The sequence below is a fragment of the Phragmites australis genome, chromosome 20 (genome assembly GCF_958298935.1).
Source record: "Phragmites australis chromosome 20, lpPhrAust1.1, whole genome shotgun sequence".
Lineage (NCBI taxonomy): Eukaryota > Viridiplantae > Streptophyta > Magnoliopsida > Poales > Poaceae > Phragmites > Phragmites australis.
Window position 1 is genome coordinate 6,973,247 of NC_084940.1, and position 18,492 is coordinate 6,991,738.

The window sequence follows — 18,492 nt, forward strand, 5'->3', positions numbered from 1 at the left end:
AAAACACAATTCGGCGCTTCTAATCCGTAGTTAGCTAGGACGTAACTTTGCCGAAGTAGACTAGGAAACCAATTGCGGTAGAGTAGCTATGACGAATCGAAGCTATTGGCTTCCAATCAAGCAAGTCCTTCAATTCGTTTTGCCGATTAAAATGGTTGAAATGACATATGTGTGGCCCATTTTTTCAGCTGTTCGTCGGTCTATCGAGACAACACAACTTAGATCAGCAAAACATGATTGTTACTTGTACGAGGCGTGCACGTACTGTCTCCTTATTCCTAGGCTTTGCTATGAGATTCACGTATGTAGTATTGCATGGAGAAAGGAAAGATACTTTTCCACCCACTTTTCCGCTGCACTGAATTAATGCATCAATATATCTCAGAGCAAATCAAGCTAAAGCCGGACATAGCTTCTGGTTCTTGAGCTAAAACTGACCACATGCAGCTAATATATATAGCCTTGGATCGATGCGTGGCATCATTATATTTTTCACGTATCTAGGAGGTCTGTTTAGGCGGTAAAGAACGTCAGTAGGGGTTAGGAAAGGAGTTGATTGGGGAGCTCTTTTGTCTCGGGACTTAGAAAAGATCATAAGAAGGGAGGCTAATCTGGTGGAGGAGGTGGATCCAGGAGCGGAGTGATGGGACGCCACCGGCTACGGGCGATGGAAGATAGCGTATGTGCTAGTGCCGAGGTGGGGGAGTCAAGGATGTCAAGTTGGTGCGGCAGCGGACGACGATGGTGGATTCGACGATGGGAGTAGAGCTGAAGATGGGTGGAGGAGGGCGAGCGATAGGAGCGAGCACAACTGTGAACTAGCGGATGGTTGAAGATGAAGATGAGAGCGGGAGGTTAAAAATAACGGTAAGTCGTTGGCTCACAAACATCTTAAAAAAAAACAAGGCTGTTAATAAATAGCAACCCCTTATATTTTTTTATCGATGGGAAGCGTTTTCGACTATAAATACATGGATCAACACAGAACAAACCGGACATATGAGTGGAAAAGCACAATACGTAGGATAGCTAACGCTATGGACATGAGGGACAAAGCCGGGCCGATAGATACGTCTCAATCATAAACGATGGCGACACCAGTCCAGGATGGCTGGATCTCAGTAATTAGTATCTTTCTTATTCTATCTGAGTGGATACTTAGAATTTTGAAAAGAAATTTATTTAATTGTCTGTATCTAATTATTATAGGTTGCTCTGATGGTTGTAAATATATAATATTATCCTAGCTTGCTTCACTCTTTAACCTAGCTCAACGGATATAAACTTTATATCCGCTCATACAGGTGAGACTACTTGTCAATATCATCTTCGTACGAGTAACTAATCATAATCTCAATTTTTACATCTACCCATACGGCATCAGATTCAATCAACCAAACAGAAATTCCGTTCAACTTGTCCAAACAGATACAACCAATCTAACATTCTTCTTTTCAATAAATATAACTTCACTCAATCTATTCAGACATATTTCAATAAATATAACTTCACTTAATCTATTCAGAAAGATACAACAATAAATATGAGTTCGTTCAAAGGTACCGTAACGTCCTTGCAGCAAAACAGCAACCAAAGGTACCGACGCCGACACAGGGAACCATCAGCCCGTCCAAAGGTGCATCAATGGGACAGCAGCAGGAGCTACTAGACGAGCAACAAAGCTGGATTCAAAGCTCCAACGGGATATCTTTACAGATAAGTTTTTTTTTTAAAAAAAAGATTGTGGCTGTAGCGTGATCCATGAGGAGATTTTTTTTTTTAATTTGTAGTTGGTAGCACTTGATTTAGGTGGCACCGGTGCGTAAAAAATTTCAATCTTGAGGTGACTCATACAGATTAGTAGATTATTACAGCAGTTATGAGAACCCTGCCACCAGATTATCAAGCTGCTGCTTGAGCCGGAGGCTTTGTATCAATCAAATTCCAATTTAAAATTTGCTTTGTTTTTAAAAAATTCTCAAGTCTGGACACACGTCCAACAGGACTCAAGATATTTGCGGCCACTAAAGAACCAGGAAAATACATACTCATACAAGATATGGACAACCATAGTTGACAATGTAAGCTCATTAGGAGAGTTCGATCGCCGCATTACTGATTGGAATCAGATTCTAATCCACAGCATCTCCTCTCGATTCCTCAATAGCAATCGGCAAACCAGATGCACTATGCCCAAAGTATGGTTAATCCAAAGAACATGATAGCAGCAACTGCAAAACATAGCCCTACAATTGTCGCAAAAGCCTGCATAGTAGCAATAGTTAAGCAAGACACGTAAGAAGATCGACACTGAAATTAACATTTACATTCTATTCTGGATCAAATATTTGTTTTGAAAGAAACCGGCAGGAGTTCTGCTAGTTTTATATTGATAAAGAAGAAGAAAATACATAGTCTTTAAGGGATAAAAATAAAAGAGGAAAAGGAACCCAACTAGACATGAGAAAGAAAAGATGCAAGAGTCTTAGCTCCCGCCGGCACCATGCCCGAGCCGCCTCCTTGATTTTTGCCACAAGGGCGACCTTTGTATTCTCTTGTTGCTGGAAGATTCTCCCGTTCTGCTCATACCATAGCTCCTAAATTGTAAGGATGATAGGAGATCTATTGGTCTTAAGAGGCACTCCTTGCACAGACCCTATTGTAATCCACCATTCATTGACTGTGTCAAAGGTAGGTCTCTCATGCCGTTATGCAGTTGGCTCTCCCAGTACAACAAGTGTAGATGATCTCCCACACGCACCTGGAGAAAACTGCAGTGTACAAAAATATGGATCGCTGACTCATCTGCAGTTTTGTAAAGTGGACAAATCTTCTGGTTCAGCCATCCCCTCGTTATAAGCCTGTTCGCGCTCCAAATTCGATTCTAAAATCGCAAGCCACGAGAAAAACTTGCACTTCGGTGGCACCCATACATCCCAAATCAAACGCTCCATATCAGAGGATGTCGAGCCTAGGAACTATGCTTGGTAGGCTGAGGCGGCAGTGTGTTCTCCATGGGAGGTGAGCCTAGGAACTATGCTTGGTAGCATCAGGGATATTTTCATTTAACTGGATGTGCTGAAGGCGTGTCCATAAGCGGACGAAGTCAACTAGGCTCTGGGCGGAACAAATAGCAGTGAAGTTGATGTGCCGCACCCAAGAGTTGTTGTGCATAGCCTCCCTCACCTTCTGATTTGTCCTTTTGGAAATCGCAAAAAATTTCGACGCTATCATCTTCGGTGAGTCCCCTTGGATCCATGTCAAGTGCCAGAAGCTTGCCTTTTCCCTATTTTCGATGAAGATCATGGTAGCCGCCGCAAAAAAAAAAAAACGTCTGATCCGTGTTAGTGCACGGTGTAGGCATCCCAACCCATGTTCTATTATCCGCGGTCCATTCATACCACAGCCAACGAAGTCGGATCGCTCTTGCGAATTTTCTCAGGTTTAGGATGCCTAGTCCCCCAAGTTTTGTAGAGCGGCAAACTCGTTTCCAATTGACTTCGCATTTTCCTCCTGCAATCTTGTCTGTGCGAGACCACAGAAAAGTGCGTCTCTTGAAGTCAATTTCCTCAAGGACGTTTACTGAGGCCTTTAACACCGTTAAGAAATAAATAGTTTGTGAGGTGAGCACAAATTTGACTATGACTAAGGTGCACCCCGCCGGGTTTAGATGTCGTCCTTGCCAACTTGCGAGGCGGTCGCTCGTTTTATCAATGATTGGTTGAAAATCCGCTTTTCTAATGCGCCTTAAGGTGATTGGCAAGCCTAGATATTTAATCAGGAAAGACGTTCAGACTGCTGGAAGGTTCACCAAGATGAAGCCGAGGTCAATATCTCCACATCTGATGGGGGCCAACACGCTCTTCTGTAGATTGGTGATTAAACCCGTTACTCTGCCGAAACGGTTCAGAAGCTCCAAGCTCACAGATTCTTTGTTGCCGTGATGAGTCTATGATGCAACCTGCACATCAATTCGGGTTTGGTTCGCTCCAAGCAGTCTAGACCATGTCATTGAAACCCAACATGGCTAGCCAAAAATTCTCGAACTTGAAGTGTTTCGTCTGAGGTGGGTTTCGTTGATTCGAAAGGAGTAGAGAGCAATGGTCGGAGAGTGAGGATGCAAGCGCATGTAGGACGTGCGAGTCAAAAGCGAGGTCCCACACTTCATTGCAGAAAACCCTGTCTAGTCTGACTGGGTTGGGTTCTCACTCTCGTTGCTCCAAGTAAATTTTCGATTTTGGAGATGGATCTCCTTCAGACTACAAAGGTTAAGCGTATCGCGAAACTGCTTCATATGCTGACAGTTCAGGTTTGTATTGTTCTTGTCATGTGCTCTGTAAATGAGGTTGAAGTCTCCCAAGATGAGCCACTTTTCCCCGGTCGGCGGCAATGTGTCCCAAATCTCATCGAGGAAGGTCGACTTATCTCGATCACGCGATGGGTCATATACTGTGGTTAGAATGAAGGAAGTGTCGGTTTCTTTGACTATCGCTTTGGCCGAGATGGAGTGTTCTTGTTGTTCAAGGTCCGAGATATCAATGTAGGCATCATTCCATAGCAACAAGATTTCCCCACACATCCCGTTAGCCGATAGGAATGCAAAATTTCTCAAACGGAAACCACCCACGTAGCATGCAAGTGCTTAGTCTATGGTACCCAATTTTGTCTCCTGGAGACAAGCGATGTGGCAGTTCATTGACGCGAGACACTCGTGCACTACATCTCTTCTTGCCTTCTTGTTCATACCACGTACATTCCAACATAGTATATCTAGTTGCGGGTTTAACATGGAGAAGGTGCTTGCGCTGCAAATAGCTTTCATTGGACAAGCTGGTTGGAGCTGCAGAACAACACATACAAACACACAGATGAAGCAAAGTGAAATGTTGCAGGTAGTTCTTATACAAGTAGAGCATCGGCGTCCCTGCAACTGAAAGCCTAATGCAGTGGGCTGCACCGACGCGAGACGCAAGACAGACCTAGATAAAGAGAGCGTAGAAGCCGTCAAAGAAACAGAAGAGGTAGCGCAATCTTGATCATCATGAAGCGCCACATCAGGCTGCATTCTGGCTACTTAGGGCCGTCTCTGCAACCCCATCTGCTGCCTTCTGGCCGCCGAGGGCAATCAGAGCCCGATCCACCTCCTTGGCACCCTCATTATCGATGTGGAAAAGAGCTGTCAGAGCAGCAATAACCTCCTGGGGGAGGGGGCCCTTAAACATGTCGAGGTACTCCGTGATCACTTGCTCGATTGAAGAGAGTTCGTCTTTGAGATAGCCTAGCTTTTTGTAGAGATTGCGTCATGCTCGCTCTTGTATCGGCAGACACTTGAGCCTATTGCAGGCTTACCGCTTGCTGCGCCGAAGCTTGATGGGGTCGATTAGAGAGTACTGTACTTTCGTCTTCGGCTTGATGATGGGGGGGGGGTGCCGAGGCAGGAAGCATTGCTTGCGGAGGAGACACGAACATCCTTGCCAAACTCGGTGTGGCAGTGCTCGGTGGAGAGGTAGCCGTGGGTGTGGACATTTGGTCCGGCTGGAGCGCTGCCGAGCAGGGTGCTGGAGTCCCTAGCGGAGATGTCGTCCTGCCCAACAGGGCGCCTGAGTCCCTAGATCGCGCATCCCGAACCTATTCCACCAAAGCATGTCCAGGCTGATCGGCGCATGACAGGGACTGAACAGGAGGCGCAAGTCCCTCAGCATCCAAGCTCAGTGTGGCATGGACACGCGTCTCATGGACAGGCCCAACGCCCAGTCCCAGCAAGAACTGGTTCGGCGGTGCAACCATAGTAGAAGCCCAACGCATAGTCCAAGCTTAGGGTGGCCTGAGTAGGGGTGGCCACTGCCGTATAGGAGGGGCTCGAGTGGAGTGGTAAGGTGGTGAGGTCGGCGACCGCCGTGAGCTCCATACAACGGAGGGCCTCCTCAACCTGTTGTACTGAGGGAGCAGCTGAAAGGTTCTTTGATGGCCCCACAGCGGGGGGAGGATCCACGGTTCCGAACCTGACGAACCAGGCTTCATCACACGAGCCAGCCAACAACGATGAATCAACGGTGAGTAGGCCTATCTGCCAGGTGATAGGCTTTGTCGATGTATTCTTCCGCGTCTGTCGGGGGGTGAACTCCTATCGCAGGGATCCTGAGGGACCCCTTTTTGAGATTCGGCCGGGGGGATGATTCTGAATATGTTTGCGGGAGAAATAAATGGGTGTAAATGCGATGGCAGGTGGGGTAGAATGATCTAATGCAGAAAGAAGTAAATGCACTAGGGGGACTTTTAGACAGGTTCGGACCGCACTGAGCGTAATACCCTACTCCTGTGTGGATGCTATAAATGCCCTGAGAATGTCTCTCAGGAATGTTGCTGGTTACAAGAATGTTTGTCTATCCTAGAGCTTCGGGCTCTTTGTTCTTCGGTGGTCTCAGCTTCTATGCTTGTACGAAGATGTTCTTCGGTCTCTGAGCAAGTGTCTCTGAAAGTTGTCTGAGAGTTCGAGCGTTCTTCCGTTGTTTTTGTCCGTACCCACCGTCTCTCTTAAATACTCGCCGGCGGTAGCGTGCCCCGAAAGGGAGGGCACGAGTTCCAAAGCGCCATAAATGGAAAGGCAATCATCATGGGTTCGCCAGCGCGAAGTGACGGGGGGTTGAAAACACCCCCCTCGCACTGTCTTCGGTCGTCATGATGGTGCTGGCAACGGGCGCCGTGGAGAGGGCCTACCGGGTAGCCGCAGAGCAGCCCGGCGTGCCTGCCCGGTCTTGTTCGTCTGACACAGCAGGGCGGCAGGCGGGGCGCCTCGGGCCTTGCGATGCTATCCCCGAGGCGCGCCGGATGACGCGAGATGGGACCCGTGCATTAAATGTCCCCACGCTCTTCTGCCAGAATGTGGCAGGGACTGACACTGAGCGTGGCAGGAGCAGTTGGAGGTGACAGGCCACGCGCCCTCTTAAATGCGGCATCGGCCCTTTCACAGGCTGACACCTCACTGCTGGACCCCTGTGGGGGCCACCGATGAAGGACTTCTTGGGCTGTCGGGGAACCGAGTGCTCAGGGGTCACTGTTCACCTCCCCGAGCACTCTCTCCCGGAAACGCCCTCTCTTGGTCCTCGGGGAACCGAGTGCTCGGGGGCCACTGTTCACGACTCCGAGCACTCTCTCCCGGAATCGACTGTTCGGGTCCTCGGGGAACCGAGTGCTCGGGGGCCACTGTTCACAGCCCCGAACACTCTCTCCTGGAACTACCTTCCTTGGGTCCTCGAGGTACTCGGGTGCTCGGGGACCACTGTTCATGACCCCGAGCACTCTCTTCCCAGTCACTTGGTCTTCGCAGATCATCGGGGAACCCGGGTACTCGGGGACCACTGTTCATGGCCCCGAGCGCCCTCTCTCGGGACTTAGTCTTTCTGTACCTCGCGGAGATGAACCCCGCGGGAGGGCGCCACGTGGCGGATTGCTGGCCTGGCCTCGGGATTCGGGGACCCCCGGTTCCTGATTCACCGACAGCGTCCTTCATCCATTGTCTTTGAGAGTTCTACAAGTCACATAGCCAGGAATGCACTGGTAACATGGAATCACACACAAATGAATGAACTTGTTCACCTAAAACATGCTGCAGGTCAACGCGAAGAGCTACAGCCTGGGTGGAGAACAGGTGTTGTAGGTCGGTCAACTCCTTGGCCCGGAGCTTCTCCAGCGACAGAAGCTTGGAACTGAAGTTCATTGGGAGCGCATTTGTGGGTTCGAACACGGTGTCATGCTGATGGCGATGGTGAGTCCCACGGCGTCCCTCGTCCTGCTCCCTCCACTGCGGGGAGCGAGTGCGCTCCCTGTGAGACCTGTCATGACCCCCATTGCCACCATGGGCACGTGGACACCCAGGGTAACCGTCACGGCTGGGACGGTCGTTGTCGTTGTCGGAGTCATCGCGGCGGCGTTGGTGTCTGTGGTGTCGTGCATGGTCGTCTCCGTGACCATGTCCATCGTGTACGTGGTCACCGCGCTCCTCGTGGCCGCGCCTATCGTGTCGAGCGTCCTATTGAGCACGGCCAGAACGGTCGTCGTCGAGCTCGTCGCGCGAAGGTGCAGGGTGTTCATACAACCGGTTGGGTCCCGACTCTCCATCCCGCTTGCCCCAAAGCCAGGGGAAAGGGTGCGAAATGGGCGGGTGCTGGAGGATCTCATTCCCCTAGAGTCAAAGCCGATGGAGGAGTTGGAGTAGTCTTCGAGCTGGTCCAAGTGCACGAGGACGAAGTACTTGGTGCCGTATTTCCACTTTTCCAGCGGGGTAGCAGCAACTTGGACGGAGGAGGGGTTCCCCAGCGCCCTGTGCATGAAGAGCAACCATAACACTTTGGGGATGGCACTAGGGTTGTCTGTCCACACCCACAGGTTGATGAAGCTGGTGTTGGTGGGCTGGAGCATGTCTGTCTCAATGTACTGCAATGAGCAAGTGCGGCCGATGAGCTTCTCGATGATGTCCGGCGACCAAGCACGCATCGGGACCCCCTAGAAGCACAGGAGGACCCTGAAGGACATTGTCGGAGGGTGAACTCCTAAAGCAGGGATCCGGAGGGACCCCCTTTGAGATTCGGCTGGGAGGATGATTCTGAATCTGTTTTGCGGGTGAAATAAACGGGCGTAAATGCGATGGCAGGTGGAATGGAATGATCGAGTGCAGAATGTAGTAAATGCAATTGAGGTTTTTAGACAGGTTCGGGCCGCACTGAGCGTAATACCCTACTCCTGTGTGGATGCTATAAATGCACTGAGAATGTCTCTCAGGGATGTTGCTGGTTACAAGAATGTTTGTCTATCCTAGAGCTTCGGGCTCCTTGTTCTTCAGTGGTCTCAGCTTCTATGCTTGTACTGGGGTGTTCTTCTATCTTCGGTCTTCATTCCCGTCCGAGAGAGAGAGTCAGAGAGCTGGATCCTGCCCTCCTCGTTTCCATCCGCTCCTCTTAAATACTCGTCGGCGGTAGCGTGCCCCGAAAGGGAGGGCACGAGTTCCAAGGCGTCATAAATGGAAAAGCAACCATCATGGGCTGCTGCGCGAAATGACGACGGGGTTGAAAACGCCCCCCCCCCCCCCCCCCCCCCCCGCCCGGTCTCGGTCGTCATGATGACGTTCTGCAACGGGCACCGCGAAGAGGACCCACCGGGCAGCGACCGAGTAGCCAGGCGTGCCCTTTCGGCCTTGTACGTCTGTCGCAGTAGGGCGGCAGGCGGGGCGCCTCGGGCCTTGCGATGCTATCCCGAGGCGCGCCGGATGACGCGGGATGGGACCCGTGCATTAAATGTCCCCACGCCCTCCTGCCAGAATGTGGCAGGGACTAACACCGAGCGTGGCTGGAGCAGTTGGAAGTGACAGGTCACGCGCCCTCTTAAATGCGGCATCAGACCTTTCACTGGCTGACACCTCACCGCTGGACCTCTGTGGAGGCCACCGGCGAAGGACTTCTTAGGCCGTCGGGGAGCCGAGTGCTCGGGGGTCACTGTTCACATCCCCGAGCACTCTCTCCCGGATATGCCCTTTCTTGGTCCTCGGGGAACCGAATGCTCGGGAGCTACTGTTCACAGCCCCGAGCACTTTCTCCCGGAATTGACTGTTCAGATCCTTGGGGAACCGAGTGCTCGGGGGCCGCTGCTCGCAGCCCCGAGCACTCTCTCCCGGAACTACCTTCCTTGGGTCCTCGGGGTACTCGGGTGCTCGGGGGCCACTGTTCGCAGCCCCGAGCATACCCTTCCCGATACTCAGCTTTTCTGGTCGTCGGGGGACTTGGGTGCTCGGGGGGCCACTGTTCATGACCCTGATCACTCTCTTCCCGGCACTTGGTCTTCGCAGATCATCGGGAAACTCGGGTACTCGGGGACTACTGTTCATGGCCCCGAGCGCCCTCTCCCGGGACTTATTCTTCTCGCGCTTCGGGGAGATCATCCCCGCGGGAGGTCGCCACGTGGCAACCTGCTGATCTGGCCTCGGGACTCGGGAACCCCTGGTTCCTGTGTCACCGACAAACATGGTTGCACTGAAAGCCTTGGCAAGACTGCGCCAGGGTCGTAGTCGATGCTCCACGTTGTTCCGCTTGATACGTCGTTGCTGTAAAGCCGCCTCATAGTGCTTCTTTTGAAACTTGATGAGGAAAGCATCTGGGCTGTGGGTGGAGACGGTGACCTCCCCACGGTGAAGACGGAACTTGTTGAGGATTGCCTCCTCAACCTGACACGCACCGCCTCCTAGAGGAAGGCTGGACGCCCACAGAACGAGGGCGGTTCCCTCCCATTCCTTGATCTCCTGTTTGGTGTCTTGGTGTCGAAGGAGGTTAGGATGATGTAGGTGCCCTCCTCCGAACGCATGTTGAGTTCGCCAAGCACCATCTTGGTCACAAGAGTGCCATCGCGTGTCGTGGCCAAGGTGGTGTGCCGGTTCGGGTGGTGGCGACCAAGGGTGCGCTGAGGATCTATCCGAGGAAGCTGGAGCCATCCCCCGGTGTGCTGCAGCGTCAGCGGATCTTGGTCCTGGAGACGACGACCGTGCACGGGGCGGCAGGTGCAGGAATGTTCCCGGTGCCCCGAGCGACGACACTGGAAGCACCACACCGGATCGCAACAGGCTGCAGACCGGTGGTTGAAAGCCAAGCACCGGAAGCAGCGCCCTCTTGTGAGCTGGCAGAAGGTGGCGAGTGCGCTGTTGTGCAGGCGCTGTTGGGTACTTGAAGGCGGTCGAGCGACGCGCCCATGCCGCCCGTTGTGTCGGAACGAAGAACTGCATAGCTCCCATCTTGAATGCTCTCCCTTCCGCCACCAATGGCGTTTTTTGACCTGTATCTAGCCCGATTCTCGCAAGGGGCTCACCCTCGCACTGGCTGGGAGGCGTAGCGAAGCCCGGATTGAATCCCAAACATGACGATGTGACGGCGCGCCGAAAGCAAGCCACGCAGGGCTCCTCAAGCAGTGATTGTGCCTGCGGTCCGGTCGTTGGGGAGGAACAGTAATGACAGAGCGTAGGCGAGGACGAAGAGTTTGGTGCGGAGCGTTGATTGCAGATGGGGGGATCGCTTGACCACTTCAGAGTAGGAGAGGGACCGCGAAGCCTCCGACTCGGGTGTAGGTGAAACCACGAGGTCATCATCGAGTTCTGGTGGGCGTGATTTGGGTGGCGGTGGTGTCGAGATGACAGGGTATGAGTGGATCTGGTGGTCGACAGCAAGCGGATCTGGAGGGTGTGGGTGGGTTGGAGATCGGAAGGGCTCAACTCGCGCAAGATCTGGGGGCTAGGTGTGGATGTGGTTGTGGCTGGGCGGCGGAAGAGTTGGAAACGGGGTTCTCCCGACAGCGGCTGGTGCGGGGCGGGGGTGGGGGTGGGTTCGGCGGCAGCGGCGCTCTCTCGCATGACCATTGTGTTAAGTGCTCTGGATCAAATATGAACATATCCCATTAGGAAAATGAAGCAAGTGTTTTACCCTCCCTTCCGACTTGAAGTTGAACTTAACTGTGAACCATCTCAACCCTCTATCAACAAAAGGTGCCAGTGTAAGGGCCCTGGCATACACAAAAAAAGACACAGGCAATATTTGAGAATATAAGGTAATGAATTTGTACAGGTAACCTACATTCTTTCAAATGTGAATAGATACACTGATATTAGAAAAATAATTCTTAAACTAGATTGAACTTTCTAAGCTGGACTTTTGACTCACCCTCCTGCTCGAAGAATTTTAGTAACTTGACTGCCAGCCCACACCATTGCCATTAGTTTAAGGAATCTGCTTTAGTAGGTTGAACGTCATTACAGTATGACCAGGTAAAGCGCAAAAAAGAAAAAGAATTTGCAGCCATTACCTCTCCACTGCTGCAGCATAGCCCATCCTACCAGGAGCAGGAGCAAAATAAAACCTGAAAAGTAATCATTCTGATATTTCATTTTCCATCCAACACTCATAATGCTTGTGCAGTTGTTTTGCCTCGTGGAACTACAACTGGAACAGCTGCTTAAGTAAAATCAGCGGCCTGTTTCTCATAACCAAAGCATTACCTACTTTACAGTTTGAAGTTATATAAAAAAAATGTTTATTCTGAAAAGAAATGCTTCAGTCAAGGTAGCACTAAGGCTAATATTTCACAGATCCATGCATGTCTTACCAAACTAATAAAAATGCAGTAACATAGTAGACAGTGTTAAGTAGTCCATACGACAGAACACCAGCAGCTCCATATCTCTTTAGTTTTTCTAGCAACCTAGCAACACAAGCAGAAATACATAATCAATAATGTCACTGGTGGTATAAGATTTAAAGAGCGAAACTCATATGTCATTCCATGGATAGGTTAATTATTCATGAGAATGGCTTCTGAAATTTCTTAGTGATCAGTCTCAAGAAAATGGATTCATACAAAGTGCTTCTGTAATCAGTTATTATTATTTACAGATTCAAACAGCCATATCTTGCCCCAAACCTTCCATCTGAGCTATACCTCCCTCAGCAAACAATTATTTTAATAACATATTGACTAAAAACATTGCTAATATTTATGTGAAGCCTGATAATTCCAAGAGGACCAGCTTCTGAGAGGTCTTCTGCCTCTTCGAGGGCATTTTAGTGCAAAATGCAAGCTCACATTCCACTCAATAAATTTTCTCATGTAACAATAAGCTCCGACATAAAAAATTATGCCATGAGATCTAGAAAGCATACAACAGGTTTGTCATCATTGTTTTAGATTTACAGTTAGTTGTGAATACTCTTTAGATGAGAAACTTTTGGCCGACTCGTTCCCATCTTTTCTTGGACCTGTATGGAACAAAAAAAAAAAGATCAAATCAGACTTACCAAGAAATGCAAATTGACAAAACAAAGTTAGTACATGTCACAAACATCATACCAGAGGAGCCTCGTAGTGACTGCTCATTTCCTTCAATATTAACCACATCAATCTAACAATGAAATGCAGTCCGGTTAATTTCTAAATTACATTACTCAAATATACTCAAATTAGAATATCTTATCACCAAAGTTTCTTTTTTGAAAAGATAATTCATTAAACTGGTGTTACAGTTTACTTAAAACTCCTATGCAGGTTTACATAAACACAATCATGCATTGATAAATTTTCCTTTTACCAAGAATGCCATAAGTGTATAAAGAACAAAACAAACACAGATTGCAGATGTTCCTCCAAATATTTGGAGCATGCCATCATTCAGAAAGTTGCAACATGCTTTTCTCTACATAGAGGGTAACTTCAAGTCTTCAAGTAATATTGGCAATCAAAGAAGTACATTGAGTGATTCTATTCCCATCACACTACAAATCCTCTGTTAACTTCACTACATGCATGTCCAGATTATTATATTCTGGTGTCAGGAAAGCAACTTACACCTCTTTGTTAACACTAACTCACTAAGTCAAGCTAACCATTAGTTGCCACATTTTTAGTAGCAAAAAGACCAGTTTTCACATCATATGAGAACAACTGCAATATATGGAGCATACTGCTAAGTCTCTTGCAAACGAAATTTAACACTCCCCATGATTCCAAACCGGCAAGTAGGATAACCAAATGATGCCTACATTACATTGAAATCGTATATGCGGTCCAGACCTACAAGAATTAATAATTGATTCCTGAAATGACAAACAGGGCATAAACCACCCCTTACAGCAGAAATTCACACGACTGTACCTTTTCTACAATTTTTCGAGGTCAACAACAACTAGAATGAACTCGCAACGTCCTATCAACCTTACTCTAAACACAGATAAATCGCGTGTTCTTCATTTTATCGGGAAATTGTGGTAAGAATTAGCAAGCATGGTCTGTCGTCTCCAATCTAGCGAACCAAAAAACAAATTCGTACATCACGACTGATTAAAATTGAGTAAATGCGGGACTCACCACCTCGCCAGAGTCTCCGGAGCTCCGCGCAGCGCTCAACAGGCGCGACCTTCCAGCGGAGGGCGATGAGGGCCGTTGCTGCCGGAAAGAGACGAAGGGAACCCTAGGGGCACTGGAGAGCGAGAGGAGCCAGCGCAGGGAGACAGCCGAAAAATAGGAGGACGAGCCCATGTGGTAGGGCCGCACTCCGGCCGGGTGTAGACGGAGCCGGACGGCAGAGGGCGGCGACGGAGACGGAAACGACGCCATGCTTCGCGCCGGGTCACGCCGCGGTTATGGCTAGTCTCCAGACAGTGAGGTGGCGCGCCCAAGTCCCAGCCATTGGATAGGATCAGGATATCAATTTGTTTTACAATTTTTTTTACCCGTGAATAGACTGAAATTTCATCATCTTTCGTCATCCGTGGGTCTTTGTATTAGTGAAAAGAAATTTTAAAATTAGATATTTCGTTCTCCTATAAAATTCTTGAAAATCACAAAATTTCGATGAAATTTAATCACTGATAGGACTGTAGGGTAGTGTTTGGTAGCGGACTAGCGGGTGCTGCTGCCTTGTCAGCTGTCAATGCGATTTCTGTTCTAAATTTTGTTCAGTTAAACGCATCTCGTTCCAGCTCGTGTTCTTCGCTTCATTTCCGTTGCCTTCAAATGATTGCTTTATAGAAATTCGTGGCACTGATCTGCAGCTTGATTTAGCTGAGGTATGCGAACCAATCATGGTGTGTTTCACTCGTCAGATGCTGCCATGCTGATGACTTGTGTTGGTTCCTTGCTAAATTTTTTTATGGCATGTCAGTAAGTTTCTTGGAATTTGCTACTCTCTATGAAATTCTATCGACCATTACCTACCGTGGACGTTCTAGTACGGTAACAAGCGCAAACCAGTGAACCGCTTCCGTGGAAGAACACCATCATTCAAGCAACACAGGAAGCAGTCTAACTCTTAACTCCTCAGTGAGAATTCGACATAAAATGAGCAAACTTGCATTCATAGCCGTGCATATTAAATGCTAAAAATAGGCGAATAGAACTATCGGTATGTGCTTGTGTTGCAAGCAGAATAGATCATTCATCTGTATATACTAGTTCGATACACATGTTTCATAAGTAGTAACGTGGGACCGCACACTGCCAGTGAGCGGCAGCATGCGGGAAGCGGATCCACCCGAGAGTGCGGGAGCACGCGCTAGCGGAGCAAAACACAAGAGCAAGCAGGATTTTTGAGAGCGAAACACAGAGCGAGCGGAATAGGACCGTAGGTGTTTTTTAAGTAGTACAGAAAACAATATAGCTCGAGGTCAGGAAAGGAATCATGGCAAAACATGATTTTTCTCAATTAGATATAAGGGGGGGGGGGGTGCTAAAACAGCATAACAGTGTAATCCATATCGTGACCGAGGTACTTACGACATTCAAATCCCCAATTTCAGGTCAACTCATAAGTATAGAATCAAGTATGTTTCACAAATTCTTTGAACAAATTTAGTAGATACAGAGGTACGAGTGATCATGCCTGGCCCAATTTCAGTTCCTTACCCTCTTTCTAGCCAAGTAACAACTGGCCTGATAATTCATGGCAAAACTTTTAGTACCTTCAGACAATGGTTAAGATCTTTTAGGAATTTAAGAGTGGAGTTACACAAAATTTAACAATTTGCAGGACATAATGTTCCATGCTCAAAAGCACTACGAAAAAGATGACTCCGAATTTCTGCTTCCATTCCAGTAGAAGTTGTTCTTGTCAGAACTGTTTGCCAGCCAAAATACAGATTACCGGAGACAATAGAAGCATAGCAATTACAAAGGGAACAAAGGAAGAGCTCTGATGTTAGGGAAGTCCAATATCTTGAAAACTACCATACATCAAAATTAGAGAATAGTCAGCAATCATAATATGACTGGCAACACCAAGTAATCTGAACACCTAGAGCTCAACAGTCGTCACTTGCTGCCATTCACCATCAACAGCCTCCTTCCACAAGGTCACATTGTTATTACCATCAGAAGCAGCCAAAATATTCCCAGTCAGCGACCATGACAGCCTCCACACAGGGGTTTTGAAGTCATGCAAAATCCTGCCTACCCATTGCTCACCTTCCTTCGCCTCAGTCCAAATAACAACAGTTCCATCCTGAGATGCACTGGCAATGGTAGACTTCGGAAGGCCAAGGTTTGGAGCCCAGGCTACATCCCTCACCCAGTCCTTGTGCATCTGAAGGGCAGGGAAGCAATCCATCCTCCAACTTCCATTGTGCAGCTTCCAAACTTTAACTGTGTTATCACAGCCACCAGATGCAAGTTTCTGAACATATTCAAACTGACCAGAAGGTCCGGTAGTGATCAGAGCACCAGGGGCCATTGCTGGAGCCCAAGAAACCGATGTCACCCCCACTGGATGCGCCTGATCGATGCGTGTAGTGTCCCATACTCCATCAGCGCGAGCCGTGAATACCGAAATGTTCCCGTCAGACGAACCGCAAGCCAAGCATAACCCGAGCTCATGAGGCGCCCACGCAATGGAGTTGACGGAGGACTTGTGCTCACCAAAAGTATGCACCTGAACCCATTCATCAGGTTTGCTCCCTTCCTTCCATATGATCACACGGCCGTCATAGCCGCAGGACGCAAGCAAGGAGCCGAACTTAGGATGAGCCCACGCGACCTGCCAGACCGGCCCCTGGTGCCCGCTCAGGGTGGCCAGATGCTGATGCGTGGTGCCGCTGACGCCGACGATCTTTATGGTGTTGTCCGAGGAAGCCGTCGAGATGCGCTTCCCGTAGTAATCCATGGCGACGTCGTGGACCACATCCTGGTGTCCAGCCTCGATCTTAAGGGGAGGCATCTTGCAAACGAGCTATGAACCTGGCACGCCCAAAGCTTCTGAACCTGCCTGATTGAAACAAACCGCGAACGAATTATAAATTTCTCGTCCACATTTCATTAAAAAGGGCGAGGTAAAGAACAAATCGACTGGATTTTATCGCTCACCAACAACTAAAAAATGGCGAAATAGTATCCCGACGCAAAAACACCAGACGTATTACTACCTAGCTCCCCAAGAACAATGTTACGATCACAGGACTAGATTTTTAGTCGCAAACCCTAAAGGTGGTAACTTTCGAAATCACGTTAGAAAACAAGTGAAAATTTCGATGGCACTAAAGATCAGATCTAAACATCCGCACCCGGTAGGTCTACATCAGGTTCGAGGAATTCATTGAAGCACACCAAACAAATCAGATCACGGATGAGAGAGAGAGAGAGAGAGAGAGAGAGAGAGCAGGGGAGGGGGTTTACCTGAAGGCGGCGCGGCCAGATGCAAGGGAAGGCGGCCGGAGATGGACACGGGGAAGGGCGGGACGAGAGGGAGCGGTTCAGGAGAGGCGGCCGCAACGCAAATGAGCACGTGGGAAGAGGGGAGAAGAGACCTCCGCTTCTCCAGGACGTAAACGGGTTTGGAGATGATAAATATCGTTTTTTATTTTTTTTATTTTTCAAATTTATTAATTTTAAGCAACCGTTTGAAAAAATAGTAACTATAGGTATCAATCACCCAATGAACAATATATTAAAAAATACAGGTGATATGTATCCACCTCGAATAAAACCGGGTTGGAATCGGATTGAGAAGGTATAATGGCCCTGTTTGGGGAAGCTGGAGTTTATGGACTTTTTCTGAAAAGCTGTTTATAGTTTCTGAGATAAGCGGTTTGGTTTATGGGTTTAATTTTTAGCTTCTCAGCATACTAGCTTTTCAGAAAAACCACCCTTAACCAGCTTTTCAGCTTTTAGTTCATTTCACCAGAAACCAGCTTTTGCTTTTCAGAAAAGCTCCTCAACAATTAGCCTGTTTGGAGGAGCTTCTCAGTTTTTCTGAGAAGCAGAAGCTGCTAGAAGCTCCCCAAACAGAGCCAATATCTAGTTTCTATAGTTGGACTAAGCAATATTTTAAAAAGGTAAAATGGACTTTTTTCAAGATTGAACTTGCAAACCACGCATGCCAGAAGCCCAGAGTATCAGTGCATTCATAGTAACGACTAACGACTCTGTCAGGATATGGCCTAACAGACAATTCGCTTGACTAGCAATCAAACAGAACAGTGGAAACACAATCATGACAGTAGCTCCAGGAACAGAAACCAAATGAGGCTGTGGATATTAGCAGATTTTCACATTTGTTAATTTACAGGGAGCAAGAGAAACAATTTACAGACACAACAAGCACCAAACCCTTATTTATCAACCTTAGTCCTTAGCTTAGCAGGGGAAAGGTATATTGGTGCCCCAGAACAAAACTCGAGACAGTAGGCAGAAAGGTGTTAGACTTTTGAGTTGCTAATCCGCCTTCTGCTTATCTTTGAGGCGAACACACGAGCAGGGTCTGTGCAAACGGTGCAGGTCCAGCATCGAGAGCAACCTCGAAGGCATGGATAGCGTCTTCGGTGCGCAAGATCCAAGTCGAGGAACGGGGATCATCGGAGGGGTGAAATTCTTAATATTATCAGGTGACTGGCCCAAATTGAACTGAGGCAGCTCGTTTTCCTCTCTGCTTCTGCTGCTCATCCTCCCCAAGCTCATGATACTGCCCAAAAGCCTCAGACT

General features: G+C 48.6%; 2 protein-coding genes across 5 annotated transcripts; both read right to left on the bottom strand.

Moving 5' to 3' along the window:
- Positions 1 to 1,736: 1,736 nt before the first annotated feature.
- Positions 1,737 to 14,179, bottom strand: LOC133901584 (uncharacterized). Of its 4 annotated transcripts, none has more exons than XM_062342965.1 (8): positions 13,894 to 14,179; positions 12,877 to 12,928; positions 12,737 to 12,785; positions 12,136 to 12,231; positions 11,836 to 11,889; positions 11,694 to 11,759; positions 11,457 to 11,535; positions 1,737 to 2,265 (listed from the first exon to the last, which is right to left on the bottom strand). In XM_062342965.1, exons 1-8 carry the CDS (start codon positions 14,137 to 14,139, stop codon positions 2,188 to 2,190), a joined length of 720 nt encoding a protein of 239 aa, XP_062198949.1. In that variant the 5' UTR covers positions 14,140 to 14,179; the 3' UTR covers positions 1,737 to 2,187. The 4 variants fall into 4 exon arrangements, with proteins under 4 accessions (XP_062198949.1, XP_062198950.1, XP_062198948.1 ...); XM_062342966.1 differs by having other exon boundaries at positions 12,187 to 12,231; positions 13,891 to 14,179; XM_062342964.1 differs by having other exon boundaries at positions 13,891 to 14,179.
- Positions 14,180 to 15,577: 1,398 nt separating this feature from the next.
- On the bottom strand, positions 15,578 to 17,327 carry LOC133902473 (protein transport protein SEC13 homolog B-like). Its single transcript, XM_062344072.1, has 2 exons — positions 17,188 to 17,327; positions 15,578 to 16,780 (listed from the first exon to the last, which is right to left on the bottom strand). Exon 2 carries the CDS (start codon positions 16,730 to 16,732, stop codon positions 15,815 to 15,817), a length of 918 nt encoding a protein of 305 aa, XP_062200056.1. The 5' UTR covers positions 16,733 to 16,780; positions 17,188 to 17,327; the 3' UTR covers positions 15,578 to 15,814.
- Between the last annotated feature and the right edge of the window lie 1,165 nt (positions 17,328 to 18,492).